This window comes from Girardinichthys multiradiatus, chromosome 1 (assembly GCF_021462225.1).
Source record: "Girardinichthys multiradiatus isolate DD_20200921_A chromosome 1, DD_fGirMul_XY1, whole genome shotgun sequence".
NCBI classification, from domain to species: domain Eukaryota; kingdom Metazoa; phylum Chordata; class Actinopteri; order Cyprinodontiformes; family Goodeidae; genus Girardinichthys; species Girardinichthys multiradiatus.
In genome coordinates this window covers 19,957,089-19,971,882 of record NC_061794.1, presented here as the reverse complement: position 1 = coordinate 19,971,882, position 14,794 = coordinate 19,957,089, and the positions used below count along the sequence as shown (strand labels likewise).

Sequence of the window (14,794 nt, the reverse complement as noted above, 5' to 3'; positions counted from 1 at the left end):
CTTATGAGCATTACAGCATTATTGCATGAGCCTCTAAAGTTCTGATTCTGGAGCACCAAAGATCATCTGTAGTCTTGACCCCTCTTTATAAATGATTGTTTAAATTGTGGACATGCTGAAAGTGCAAGTCTTAAGCAGAGACCAATGCTAAATGTACAAAGAAATGTAAAATGACCAAAAAGATCTGAATCCAACATAAGCAGATATATTTAACAAACCATAGTAAGGAACTTACTAAAGGAGCTACATCCATTAACATTTACTTTTCCTTCCCATAGAAAGTACTCCTGGATCAGTGCTTCTTTGTCCTCTTTGTGTCTCTGCTCTGTTCTTTCTCTCAAACCCCCAGTCGGTCGTGGCAGATGGCCGCTCACGCTGAGCCTGGTTCTGCTGGAGGTTTCTTCCTGTTAAAAGGGAGTTTTTCCTCTCCACTGTCGCTACATGCATGCTCAGTATGAGGGATTGCTGCAAAGTCAACACCAGTGACTGTCCACTGTCTCTACATGCTCATCCAGGAGAAGTGAATGCTGCAAGTCACTGACTGGATGCAATCTGCTGGGTTTCCTTAGATAGAAAAACATTTTATCCAATTCGAATAAATAACTAACTCTGATTGCACTGTTCAATTGTTAGGACTAATTGGAATGTATGTACCTGACTGTTGTGAAGTGCCTTGAGACAACATGTGTTGTGAATTGGCGCTATATAAATAAAATGGAATTGAATTGAACTTCTCAACATATTTTTTATTTTATTTTAGCTTCTTTCACAAGAAGAGACTACTTTGAATCTTCTCAGAGGCACATCGTTCCATCTTCGTGCATTGCAATTCTGTAAAATAAATAGTCTTCCATGAATTGCCAGTAAATTAGGAGGTTTAAATACTCAAAAATACCAAAATGTGAGGAATGTTGCAGCTGTATGTTATGTAGAAATGAATGTATAAAGGATTGTGAAACACTTACTATATAGGAGAATACTTCTAGTGGACTGTTTACAGAGAGACTATGTCTTCATGTGGTTTCATGTGCCTCCGCTGCTGATGGGCGGGTCTCATTTGAGACCTTTTTGGATGATGATGCACAGACCAACGCCAGGGCAGAGCAGAAAGGAGCTCTGTTCTCCACAGAGGAAATGGGCGTTCTCCTTGGAAACTTTGGAGTGGAGGGCCTGCAGAAAGTAAACAAATAAAGGGGGCGTGCCAAAGATGGGAAAGAGTGTGGCCCACCAAAAACTGGCTCATCGTTGCAAAGTACAGGAGCTGCTCCCAAGTTGTTGAGAGCTGATTGAGGAGAACAAGCAATATCCGGGGTAGGGAAATTGTTTTCTAACTTTTCAAAATTTTCACTTAATACATCTATCTAAATCCTGCTTTCTAACTTGACTAAGCTTAAAGAAAAAAAAACTGCAGCATTTGTTCTTGTGTTTTAAAATCCTTAAGTCTCCTTCATTTTATTATATATAGTATATATATTTTTTGCCTCTTCTAGTAGCAACCTAATCAAAAAATTTTCTAGTGTGTCTTTTTAACAGTTTTGTTTTTATTCTGTACAACCAACAGATAATTTATAACCGGTTTTCTCAGCTGTCACTTTTATATGATTGATGGGATTTCTCATAATAACATAATATGACAGTAATTGTCTCCTACGCCCACACAAACAGGCCGCTTCTACAGATAAAGATCTTTACAGACAATTTTATCCTGTTCATATGCTACTGTGTGCTCTGTTCTGTTTCCCTTCTGTGTCAATGTGTGTCATTTTGTTTTCTTATGAATTAAAATAACCATTACTACAGTTGTTACAGAAAAAATATTGCTCTCCACAAAAGTGTCAACTTGAATTTATATGTGAAATAAATTCTATGTTTTTCAGTTTCCTGCATCCAAACGTACAGCTATACAGTGTTGCGAAAATCTGTTTGCCAAGTCACAGGTTAGTTCTGGTTTTGCTCTTCTGTCACACTTAAATGTTTCAGATTGTCAAATAACTTTTAATATCAAACACAGATAACCAGAGTAAACAGAAAACATAGTTTTCAAATGGTGATTTCATTTATGTATGGAAAAAAACTACCCAGCCCAACCTGGTCCTATGTGAAAATATGATTCCCCACTTGCTAAATCACAAATGAACTGGGATTAACCCAATTTTATTGGCTAAATTTACCTTGCCACATCCAGGCCTGATTATTACTAGACCTGTATCATTAAGAAATCAGTTAATAAGAACCTGCTGTCAACATGAAGTAGACTTGAAGATCTCAAAAAATAACACATCCTGACCCTATATAATGATATTCATTAACAGATGGGGAACAAAGTTATTGATGTTCATCACAGTGAAAAAGGTTACAAAGGCATTCTAAGGCTTTGGGCCTCCAATGTGAAAGCCAGTATTCACAAATGGAGGAAATATTGTGCAGGGGTGAATCTTTCCGAGAGTGGATGTCCTACCAAAATTATTCCTAGAGACTGCTTGACGACTCAACAATAACAACAATGGCATCCATGGGAGAGACCCAAAGCCAAAAACATTGCTAACCAAAAAGAACACAAAAGTTCATCTCACATTTTCCAAAAGAAACATCTTGATGAACCCCAAGACTCTAGGGGACATATTTTGTGGAATGATAAGACAAAGGCCGAACTTTTTGGAGGGTGTACATCTCAATGCATGCGGTCCAAAATTAACAGCATTTCAGAAAAAGACCATCATGTCAAGAGTAAAACATGGATGGTACCTTGGTGTGGGGCTGCTTGGCTTCTTCAGCACCTGTGACTTGCTGTGATTGATGAGACCATGAATTCTGTTCTTTACCAGAAGACCTTAAGGAGAATGTATATGTCGAGACATTAAGCTCAAGGGCAATTAGGGTATTCGGCAGGATAGTGACTCCAGGAAGTCCATTTTGGAATGTATAAATAAAAAAATTATTAAACAAAGGTTTTTGAAGTGACCTAGTCAAATTCTGGACTCAAATCTAAATGATATGCTGTTGTATGACCCTAAACAGACCAGTCATACTGGAAAACCCACCAGTGTGGCTGAATTAAAATAATTCTGCAAAAAAGGGTTGGCCAGTGTAAATTTCTCCCAAACGCTTAATGGCATTTGTTGCCACTAAGGATGGCACTATTAGATATCAGATACATAGGGCCAGCTTGATTTGGATGGCTTTTTTTGCATAATTTGAAAGCTGCATTTGTATTTGCTCACGTTATCTTTGTGTGATATTGAAATTTAGCCACATTTCGGGGTTGCAAAAAATAATAACACGTTTATATTGCACGTTTCTTATTGACTCATTGTGATTGTGGCTAGGGTTCTTTCTCCAAAATAATTAAATATGGTTTTCTTTTCTTTCGTAAAGGATTTTAAAATGGCCTACTTACTCATTGCTGTCACCATGCTTCATCTCATTACACTAGCTATGCTGTTTATTGCGACCATGGAAAAGGTATAGCTCATATTTATGACAATGTTTAAGAGCATTTTTCCTAAGGACATATCTAACCACATGTGTTGCATTTAATCTCTTTTAAAGTCTTGGTGGATGTGGGATTCCACAGAAACCTCAGACCTGTGGTACAACTGTAGGTTTGAAAACTCCACAGGAACCTGGCTGTGTGCAACCACCAAAGAAACAGGTAAGCCTTTATAAACTGGAATTCACCTGATCCATAAAATTTAAGAGGTAAAGGGGATTATTATAATTTAAAATGTGATTTATTTTCCTCAGAGTGGCTTCAGGCTGTACAGGTCCTCATTGTTATCTCAGTGGTCTTCTCCTCAGTCTCCTTCTTGGTGTTCTTGGGCCAGCTATTCACTATGTCAAAGGGCGGACTCTTCTACTTCACAGGACTGTGTCAAGTCTTTGCAGGTAAAACTTAGCACCAGACACCCCTAAGAAGGAAAACACACATGCTTGGTAACAATACAACTAGAGAATATAACTTTTTGCTGCTCATATTTATTTGTAAAATGTAATAAATACGGAATTTTGTAGCATTACAAGTCAATAAATACCTTTAATAATGGTATAACAGACTGGCACAGAATTTGCGGACTTCAGCTAGATGCTAGTATAGGCAGCTCAAGCGGTTTTTGTGTTTTAAGTAACCTTCTGTGTAAGCTGTTGTTCCTAACAGTTGTTTTTGTCTGTGTGTCTCTTTGTGTTTGAAGGTCTGACAGCTTTTTCTGCCGCACTAATCTACACTCTGCACAATAAGGAGATCCTCCCAGACTCAGAAAGCCCGACTTCAGGGAACTTTGGCTACTGCTTAATCCTGGCCTGGGTGTGCGTCCCTTTGTTGTTGTGTAGCGGGGTTATGTACATCCACCTGCGTAAGAAAGAATGATCAGACAAACAAACATCTATGTCAGCAGCTTCACGGTTAATAAAACTGAATTCAGAATTTTGGAAATGCAACTTTTGAAGAAGCAAAATGTATAACATTAAGCACTCAGTCTTTAGCTAATGTAACAATTGTATCTGTATATATCGAGGCAAAAATATATATTTGACTTAACCAAACAAGCTACCATAACAGTGAGTTCTAGATTAGTATAACTCATTTGCTTTATTACAACATTACGATATGTTTTGTGTACCCTTTTCCCAACAAACCTTGTATGTAGAAGGTTTTTGTAACATCTTCTAATAAATATCAGAAAACAGATTGACTGAAATCTGTAATAACCTTCGCCTTCACTCATAATCAGCAGGATGTTAAGGGAGTAAAGAATTGTCCAAAGCCTACTGCAGGAAATAGTGGCATCTTGGGGTCACCAAGTCTCCATAACAAACCTTAGATGGTATCTACAAGCCAAGCAGTTGTTTGAGTGTTGTACCAGAAGAAAGCCTTTTCTCTTGGGACTATTACTGGAATGGTGTAATTTACTAAAATGAGAATAAGGCTGAGCTTTCTGGCAACACACACTCCAGGTGGAAATGGTGTAAAACAAAGGGTAACTACAGTGCCAGGAAAAGTATTAGCCTCCATACAGATTTCTCCTCTCTGTGCTTTCATTTCACACTTACAGTGGGGAGAACAAATATTTGATACACTGCTGACTTTGCAGGTTTTCTCACTTGCAAAACATGTACAAGTGTTTAATTTTTATCATAGGTACTCTTCAACTGTGAGAGACGGAATCTAAAACAAAAATCCAGAAAATCACAATGTGTGATTTTAATTAGCATTTTATTTTATTAGATAAGTATTTGATAACCCAATAACCAATAAGAATCCTGGCTCTCACAGGCCTACTTGTTCTTCTTTAAGAAGCCCTCCTGTTCTCCACTCATTACCTGTATTAACTACACCTGTTTATCTGTATAAAAGACACCTGTCCACACACTCAATCAAACAAACTCCAACCTCTCCACAATGGCCAAGACCAGAGAGCTGTGTAAGGACATCAGGGACAAAATAGTAGACCTGCACAAGGCTGGGATGGGCCACAGGAAAATAGCCAAGTAGCTTGGTGAGAAGGCAACAACTGTTAGCATAATTATAAGAAAATAGAAGAAGTTCAAGATGACGGTCAGTCTCCCTCGGTCTGGGGCTCCATGCAAGATCTCACCTTGTGGGGCATCAATGATCACGAGGAAGGTGAGGGATCAGCCCAGAACTACACGGTAGGACCGAGTCAATGACCTGAAGAGAGCTGGGACCACATTCTCAAAGAAGACCATTAGTAACACACTATGCTGCCATTGATTAAAATCCTGCAGCACAGGCAAGGTCCCCTGCTCAAGACAGCACATGCTTAGGCCCATCTGAAGTTTGCCAGTGACCATCTAGATGATCCAGAGGAGGGATGGGAGAAGGTCATGTGGTATGATGATACAAAAATAGAGATTTTTGGTCTAAACTCCACTCGCCATGTTTGGAGGAAGAAGAAGGATGAGTACAACTCCAAGAACATCATTCCTACTGTGAAGCATGGAGCTGGAAACATCTTTCTTTGGAGATTCTTTGGGGAGGATGGATGGGGCCATGTATCGAGAGATCTTAGCCAACACTCTCCTTCCCATAAGGGCATTGAAGATGGGTCGTGGCTGGGTCTACCAGTAAGACAACGACTCGAAACACACAGCCAGGGCAACTAAGGAGTGGCTCCGTAAGAATCATCTCAAGGTCCTGGAGTGGCCTATCTCCAGACCTGAACCCAATCAAAAATGTTTGGAGGGAGCTGGAAGTCCGTATTGCCCAGCGACAACCCCGAAACCTGAGGATGTGTATGGAGGAATGGCCCAAAAGCCTTGCTGCAGTGTGAGCAAACCTCGTCAAAAACTATAGGAAACGTCTGATATCTGTAATTGCAAACTAAGGTTTCTCTACAAAACATTAATTTTTGTTTTTCTGATGCATCAAATAGTTATGTCATGCAATAAAATGCAAATTGATAACTTAAAAATCACAATGTGATTCTCTGGATTTTTATTATATTTTATTATCACTCACGGTTGAAGAGTAGGCTACCTATGATAAAATTTAAAGAGTTTGTACATGCTTTTCAAGTTGGAAAACCTGCAAAATCGGCAGTGTATCAAATACTTGTTCTCTCCACTGTATATGATTATCTGAGTGTTACAAAACTGCAAAAACAGAACAGAGGTTCAGTGGGGCATACACGTTTTCGCACCAATATCTGTGGAGATGCACCTAACCCTAAACTGTTATGCTATGGGTTTGCTTTTATTTGCAGTTACAAATTTGCTTTTGCCTCTGCTAATAAAGGGCATAATCACATTTGACCGCATTAACATGATTAATTGTTTTTCCAACGCATGTAGCTGCCTACTTATGTGTGAGACCGAAATAAAAAGTTTGGTTGGTTTCAGATTTAGTGTGGCTGCTAAAACTGGTATGCTAGCGTTTCGAGGCGGCTAAAGTCGTTTCCATAGCAACCACAATCTCTGGAGTAAGTGTCGTGATAAAACTGCGGTTTAGAGGCTTTCTGGTAATAATGACGTCTAAACCTCAAGCTTCTGGGGTCACCTCCAACATAATGCCACTTGCCTTTCCCAGAGGAAAGGAAAAGTTTTGTGAACTCTGTAAAAGGGAAGCGTATTTGCAGTGCACCCAGTGTCAGGTCACCTTCTATTGGTAAGCTCGCTCTGTTAACTGTTTTGCCTCTGCATTTTAGTTCTGCCGATGCTACATACATGACCCCTGTTTGTGGAAGCGATTTCTAAATGCTGCAGTATGTGTTTACTTTAATTTGGTGTGGTGGGAGTACGCGGTCTTAACGCTAGGTGGCGGTGTAAGCTGTGCCTTCCGATAGAAAAAAAATATACCACGAGCGTGTTGATGTGGCTGCTGTTACGACGGAGAGAAACAGCTGGAAATATTACTACAACGTAATAATACTGTGGTTCACCCATGTGCTTCTATCATTTTAATGTCATGAAACCATCTGCTTTGACATGTTTTTCTGTTCTCTATAAAAGCTCATTGCCTTAAGCTTTCCCAGCTCCAGAGCACAAGATGGTGCTGAGTAGAACCCTCAGTGGCAGAACAGTAGCATGTGGTGGCCCTCCCTGTGGGGATTTTTGGCAAGGGATGAACAACTAAAGCCAGTCTCATGGAGCTTACAGTCACTTACTGCGCATGCTTTGTTAAGCCTTCACACCGAAAAAGCAAAAAAGACATAAATGCGAATTATAACAAATAAATAATAATTAAAAAAAAGTATTCGTTAGGACTGGTGCTGATGCATTAGATTAAAACATACAGTTTTTTTGTCAAAGGACTAACATTGCCATGTTTTATTAGAAACAAGAGTGCCTTGCAAAAGTACATCCTCTATATCTCTTTTAAAAAATGCTCATTTTGATGTGTTACAATCACAAAATTCAATGTATTTTATCTGAGTTTTTAAGACAATGCAGAATTATGATTTGAAGGAACATGAGACAGTTGTCAGAGAATCAGAAAAATGAGGTATGCTGACACCCTAAAGTAAAATCCAGTTGCCTTGAAGTCATTGAATTAATAAACAAAGTCAACCTGTGTGTAATTTAATCTCTGTATAAATCCATCTGCTCTGTGAAGGCCTCAGAGGTTTGTTAGAGAACATTAGTGAATAAACAACATCATGAAGACCAAGAAACAAATCAGACTGAGAAGAGATAAAGTTGTGCAGAAGAGGAAAGCAGGGTTAGGTTATAAAATAATATCCTGATCTTTAAACATCTCATGGAGCACTGTTCATCCCGTCATCTAAAAATAGGAAGAATATAGCAAAACTGCAAACTTATCCACCTAAACCTACCAAGGAAGGAGAGCATTCACCAGAGAAGCAACCAAGAGAGCTATGGTAATTCTGAAGGAGCTGCAGAGATCCATACTTCAGATTGGAAAATCTGTTGTCAGATTTGACCTTTGTGAAAAAGTGTCATAAGGAAAGCCATTGCAGGACGAAAGTCATAAGAAGTGCAGTTCTCAGTTTTCCTCCTGCTGTCTGGAGGGCAGAGCAACCAGGCAAAGAAAGAATCTCTATTCAGATTAGACCACAATTTAGACAAAGTTACACCTCACATCACCCTTAACACCCCATTCCAAAGGTGAAACATCATAGTGGCAGCCTCATGCTCTGGAACGCTTTTCCTCAGCAGGGACAGGGAAGCTGGTCAGAGTTGATGGAATAATAGATGGAACTAAATACAGGACAATCCTAACTAATCCAGGACTAACATCATCAGTGGTTAGTGCAGCTTTTGATAAAAAAAAACCCATTAATGAACAATTTCTCAATCACTAACGAGTCATTGAAGCTTGAGATTGAACATTAAATATACATGTTAACATTTGTTTCTTTTTAAACCTGCCTTGTCTTATAGCAGGACAATGACCCTAAACATACAGCTAGAGCTACTGTGAAATGGTCTAAACCATATTCATATGTTAAACTGGCTAAGTCAAAGTCCTGCTCTAAATCCAATTGGGAGTAAGTGGTAAAACTCAAAACCTGCTGTTTGCACACACTCTGTTCAATCCAACTGAGCTTAAGCTATTTTTGCAAAGTAGAATTGGCCAACACTTCAGTCTCTGGATTTGCAAAGCTGGTAGAGATACCACAAAAAGACTTGTACCTGTTATTGCCATGTACAATTTCAAAGGCTGTAAATACTTTTGCAAAGCACTTTAGCGACACAGTTTAAAGCTGTGACATTGTGTTACAGTAAAATGGCCAAATGGGGCATTACATTTTTCTCACTTCCAGCTGAGCAGCATTCGTGTTAGTGGTGATGTGGCACGGCCAGATTCCGGCCTGCTCGAAAACACAACTGCAACAGGAGTGAGCAAGCATCCTCCGCAGCAAGAAATATGCACGGAAAGTTCAGACAGTTTCCACAAGAGTGTGCAGACGAAAGGAACCAGAAGAACCAAATTACAGGCTGGTTGTTACAACTCTCAATTTAGTAAGCCCTCCATAAACTCAGATGGCATCCAAGAATGAAGCCAGAATTCAAAAGACTGACGCTTTTACTATCATACATTTTATTACTCTGGTAATTCACAATATTTGGTGCATACTGTTCTACAAATTATCCTGCAGTGCATCGTGACTCCATTGCGTAACGAGGGAGTATTTCTTGGAGGTTTAAATATCACTTTGACTTTTTGGAAAGTCAAAGTGATTTGGACAGAGAGAAAAAATTAATGTTGGATTGCAAATATATGTTTACTTTTCCTTAGTGATGCCAAGCACCAGCAGGCTGACTGGGTGGGCATCCATGAAAGAATTTGTCACCTGCTTGTTCCCATACGTTCCCAGATAGATATCCCCGATCAAGCCGCCCGCAGGGAAAACCAGTTAAGAAAGGTAAACGTATTGGGGGATAGATATAAACACTTATACACAGAATATCCACATTTGTTTTAAATTTTACAGCTAGACAACAGTTTTTCTCCTTCGTTCTGGTCTGTTTTGAATAGATCAATCATGCCAAAATTGGTTAATCCAAACTAGAAGTACCTGTTATACCAGAAAAGAAAACAAAATCAGCAGCTAAAAGATTATATCATTCTGCAAGTGTGTCTGTTGCTGCCGTGTTTAACAAGAGAGCTGGCAAGACCTGATATGTGATATACTTTTTAAGTTGTAGCTCTATTTTGTCTTCAGAAAAAAAGAGTTGTTCTTTTTATTGATTTACAATCAGTAAAAATCAACATAGAAAACTATATAAATTTCAAAATGAAAAAAACATCTGCACAAACTGATCTCATAGACTGTCTGAACAATGTTATCCACAAACGTTTCTGTTCATCTGATATTTCAGTCAGGATACTGAGTATATTTGGAACAGGCTGAGTCTAGTTCACTTCAATCCCAAAGAAAAAAAAAATAGAAATGGGATCATGTGTGTGTAAGACGTTGGTTTATTTCCGTGAACTCTTATGTAATCGTTTCTTGAAATCTTTTGAGTCAACATAGAGCGAAGTTAACTGTGGGTGTGGCTTCTTGATCAGACAAAGCTGATCGAGATTTGCAGGTTGGTGGCTCAAAGCAAGCTGTCAGAGGGTAAACATGAAGAGGCCCTTCCTGCTGCTCACTGCTTGCTGTACACTTCCATTGACGTACACGGTCCCAATACCATTCAGCTCATTCCCGCCTATTTACTGTTGGCCGAGGCCAACATGGGTAAGAGATAAGCGAAAAATGGTTCTTCGGCTCAAACTATACCGTTTTTTTTTTCCTGATCATTTTATATGGATAAAAATGTGTGCATTTGTGTGCTTGCTTGTATATTTCCAGGCCTGGATAATTTAGCTGCTGTAGCAGAGCTCCTATCCCAGGCTGAGTGGGCTGTGCTGAAGAGTCCAGAATCGGGTCCTTTAATCCAACATCAGCTGCACAGGAGCCTGGGCCGATTCCACACATCAGCTGGAAACCTGGAAGACGCCCTGTATCACTTCGCAAATGATGTATGAATTTTTTTATATAACTGTTATAGATGAAATGATTAGCAAATGGCTTTTACTGATTGAATGAAACCCATTTTCTATCTGCTTTCATGTAATTTTAATAAAGATAAACATTACAGTACATTGTTCCAGAGGTCCATGTTGTACATGTGTTTGTTCCTGGTAAATGATTTAGACCAACCTATTATTAGCAGCCTTACCTCTCCTTATATAACTCCATTTGAGTTGATGGTACAACTTCAAATGGTGTTATCTCTCAAAGTCTGCTTATAGTTAAGAAAAAGTATAAATTACTGCAAAGAAATCTAAAGTAACAAGTTATTACACTGTTGTACACTGTTTCCCAAACTGATATGTATATGTTTTTAATTGCAGATATACTTTGCCAGTGAGGAGTATGGTTTAGACAGCATTACCACCTCTAAGGGCTACTTTCTAATGGCTGACATTTTTGTCAGACAGGGGAAGGTGCTCATTGGTCGCTCCTTGTACTCTAAGGTTTGCCCCATGCACATCTTCTGTTTTTACTTTTTTCTATATACCCTGAGCGATATCTGGCATTTTAGATTAGGTAAGTGGTCTATGAAGTTTCAGAGCCTAAAGTCAACACCACAGGAGGTTTCAGGTGCATCTCAATAAATTTGAATATTGTGGAAAAGTTCATTTATTTAAAAAGAGAAACCTGTATATAGATTTATCACACACAGAGTGGCATCAAGTGTTTATTTTCCATTAAATTAGACAATTATTGCTAGCTAATAAAAATCTGAAATGTAATTTCTCAGAAAATTTGAATACTACATAAAACCAGTCAATAGGGATTTTTAACACAGAAGCGTCAAGATGTGGCCATGTCATAGCCAACACACTCATCACGAAGGCTGGTGAGCTGTTTGTTCATAGAATGTTGTACCTCAAAATATTAATGGAAAATTGAGTGGAAGGAAAAACAGTGGTAGAAAAAGGTCCACAAGCAACAGGGGATAACCACAACCTTATACAGGTTGTGAAACAAAGCCCATTAGAAAGTTTAGAAAAGACTCATGTCTCAGTACAGAGCTTCAAGACCCGCCGCACACAGATGTATCCAGGACTGCAAATGTTCCATTCCTCATGTTAACTTAAGGAAGCATCAGAAGCACCTCAGTCTGGCAAACATCTCAGCAGAACACCAGACTCATTGCCTCTATGCCACAGTGCACTGATGCAGTAATTCATGCAAAAGGGGCCCTGACCGAGTACTGAGTGCATATACTGGATAGATACATGGACATCCCTTTCAGTAAAATTATTTATTTATTGTCTAACCTAATATTCAAATTTTCCAAGAAACAGAATTTTGGGTTTTTATTAGCTGTCAGCCATGATCACCAAAATTACCAGTAAAAAAAAATCCAACTGAAATATGTTACTCTGTGAAATAAATCTGTATTATACATGAGTTCCACTTGTTGAGTTAAATCAGTGGAATGAATTCACTTTATTGAAATGCAACTTTTTACTTAAAAACCTTTGAGAATATTTGTTTCTTGAAAAGCCTGACATGCCTCTTTTGTTGTCTGGGTTTTTCATTCCTAATCTTACCCCAACAGTAAACAAGATCAGTATGTAAAAGGCCATGTTGAATGTATCTGTTTTAAGCATGTCTTGTTTCTATTTGCGTAATGAAGTTTATTTTTCTTCATATGTTTTATGTTTAATCTATTCATCCTTTGTTTATTTTGCAGGTGGCACAAACTTGGCACAACCACCTCAGTGGCCTGCTGAAGACGCACGTGAAAATCCCCCAGAACTGCGATGTGTCATCAGATTCCTTTTATGGTGCTTATTGTCTCATCAACTATGTAAAACAATCATCTAATATTAAGACTAAACATATTCTCACTATACTTGGAGCTGCAGAAAACACAGAAAAATGTCACCATCTGTCCATCTTACGTCACGCTCCAAACGTCCAGCCAAGAGCTCCATTAACGTACAAGTGAACTAATGAATGAGACTAAGAAGAACAGAAAGAAATAAGGTCAACAGTACTATATTTAGCTGAGCTGTCTTGCTGTGCAATCCAAACGCTAAACCCCAGATTTACACTAGCATGCTTAGGGCTGACGGGAGACCACTGCTGACACAACTCTGGCTGAGCAGCATCCGTACTATTTGCCTCTATCCCAGCTGCTGCCCTACTTGGAATATAAAGCTTGTTAGCTGCGAAGCACATTCTTAGGCTTGATGGGATGTTTACTGACAAAAGTGGGTGAGAACGGATGCTTAGAAAAGCTCCACACGATTACCAGACACACCACAACCACAACACTGAGGGAATTCCTGACTCTTTTATGTGTTATAGCGATGTCTATTCATTATTAAATTATTAAGTACAACATAAAACATCTTCCTTTCCGTGATTTTCAACTAGAAATATCCCAGCAAGTTGAAATGGATGAGATGTTGAGAGCCATGTTGGAGTTTGAACAAAAGCAGTTCAGAAGAGACGCAGCTCAGACTGCGCTTTTGGCCCACTGCCTGGCCATGTTGTGGCTCCTCAGAGGAGATTTCCAAAAGGTAAGTCACCTGACGAGGTTAGGTATGACTCTGTGACACAGTTTCTTGTTTCTTCCCAGCATTGTCTCAAGGTTAGATTATCACTAACTGGTGATGCTGTAAACACAAGGTGCATGTTAGTGGGAGTTTTAAGGGAATGTCGCGACAGTCCGACCCCAGACTTAACCGCCAGGCTTTGCGTACTGCCTCACCTAAAAGACTTTAGATGATTCTTGGATGTCATCCAAAAGTGGGAAAACATTTGTGACGTTAATGTATTTGATATCGCTGCACATTAAATGCCAGCGTTGGTCCATCTTATCAGGATCTTTACATTAAGCAGGTATTGAAACAGAGTGAAGTTAAATGCTAGAGAGCATCTTTGAAAACCATACTCTACTCAGAACGGTCAATGCAAGTACTTCATATTTTGTTTCGGGTTTTGTTCTCCATTTCTCAGTTGTGATGTAATGTGGAAGGTTTCTTGGGCTGGGATTTGTTATACCAATACCTGCACTAGCCGCCCCAATATTATTATTATTATTATTTTAAATAGCTTGTTTTATTAGGACTGTAGAGTGTTTTATTTTACTTCTGCGTGCCACGGTTGCAAGATAGGGTTTATAACTTTGAACTTTGGGAGCAATTATATTTTAGCCCAAAATGTAAGTAGTTTTATTAGATAGAATTAGTATAAAAATTGCATCAAATGTTTTTCAACTTTTTTAGCTTAAAATTGCTTAAGGCAGTGGTGTCCAAAGTGCGGCACAGGGGCCATTTGAGGCCCTCTGAATAACTTTGTGCGGCCCCCGACCGTATCGTCTTAAATTGAAATTGTAAAATGCAAAACAAATGATTTGCGACTCTTTACTCAAAAACAGACTTGGCTTATTAAACCTGGCAAAATACAGCAATGGTTTTTTAAATGAAGATCTCGTTGTTGTTGGGATTAGACTAAAAACATTTTCCAGAACAACAAAATAGAAATCCTTTGACCCAGAAAGTACCGCTTTCTTTTTTTCAAGGCCGTCTGACAATGTTTGTCGAATCTGAAACAGTTTATTCTTTTCTACATCAGACTACTTTGAATCATTAAAATATTGTATGTTTAATTTATTGCTGACCAGGTAAAAAGGAAAGAATTCACAATATAATTATTTAGCATCTCAGGTCGGAAAAGAAAACATGCATCTGGAGTATCATATACTATGATAACCATACAAGTTTCGACGTTTTGAAGGTTTTCAAGACTATAAACAAATTATACATCTAATCCAACATTGTATATTTTTGAGTAAAAAAAACAAG

General features: G+C 38.7%; 2 protein-coding genes across 2 annotated transcripts in view; both read left to right on the top strand.

Annotated features, from left to right (window-relative positions):
- Positions 1-1,166: 1,166 nt before the first annotated feature.
- LOC124872974 (epithelial membrane protein 3-like) lies at positions 1,167-4,684 on the top strand. Its single transcript, XM_047373431.1, has 6 exons — positions 1,167-1,311; positions 1,878-1,937; positions 3,376-3,462; positions 3,550-3,652; positions 3,745-3,885; positions 4,188-4,684. The coding sequence occupies exons 3-6, from the start codon at positions 3,385-3,387 to the stop codon at positions 4,361-4,363; spliced, it is 498 nt and encodes a 165-aa protein (XP_047229387.1). The 5' UTR covers positions 1,167-1,311; positions 1,878-1,937; positions 3,376-3,384; the 3' UTR covers positions 4,364-4,684.
- Positions 4,685-6,909: 2,225 nt separating this feature from the next.
- zmynd12 (zinc finger, MYND-type containing 12) overlaps positions 6,910-14,794 on the top strand; it is a 12,629-nt gene continuing 4,744 nt past the window's right edge. The window contains exons 1-7 of the mRNA XM_047364248.1: positions 6,910-7,120; positions 9,716-9,842; positions 10,490-10,661; positions 10,776-10,945; positions 11,321-11,443; positions 12,673-12,766; positions 13,362-13,507. Of these exons, the coding sequence (XP_047220204.1) occupies positions 6,981-7,120; positions 9,716-9,842; positions 10,490-10,661; positions 10,776-10,945; positions 11,321-11,443; positions 12,673-12,766; positions 13,362-13,507 (972 nt within the window). The 5' untranslated portion in view covers positions 6,910-6,980. The remainder of the gene's footprint in view (positions 7,121-9,715; positions 9,843-10,489; positions 10,662-10,775; positions 10,946-11,320; positions 11,444-12,672; positions 12,767-13,361; positions 13,508-14,794) is intronic.

Excerpts from the sequence above, each read along its gene's own strand:
- LOC124872974 (XM_047373431.1), top strand. The coding sequence starts at position 3,385 with ATGGCCTACTTACTCATTGCTGTCACCATGCTTCATCTCATTACACTA. Across the intron at positions 3,463-3,549 it reads TTATTGCGACCATGGAAAAG|TCTTGGTGGATGTGGGATTC; the intron begins GTATAGCTCATA and ends TCTCTTTTAAAG. Across the intron at positions 3,653-3,744 it reads TGCAACCACCAAAGAAACAG|AGTGGCTTCAGGCTGTACAG; the intron begins GTAAGCCTTTAT and ends TATTTTCCTCAG.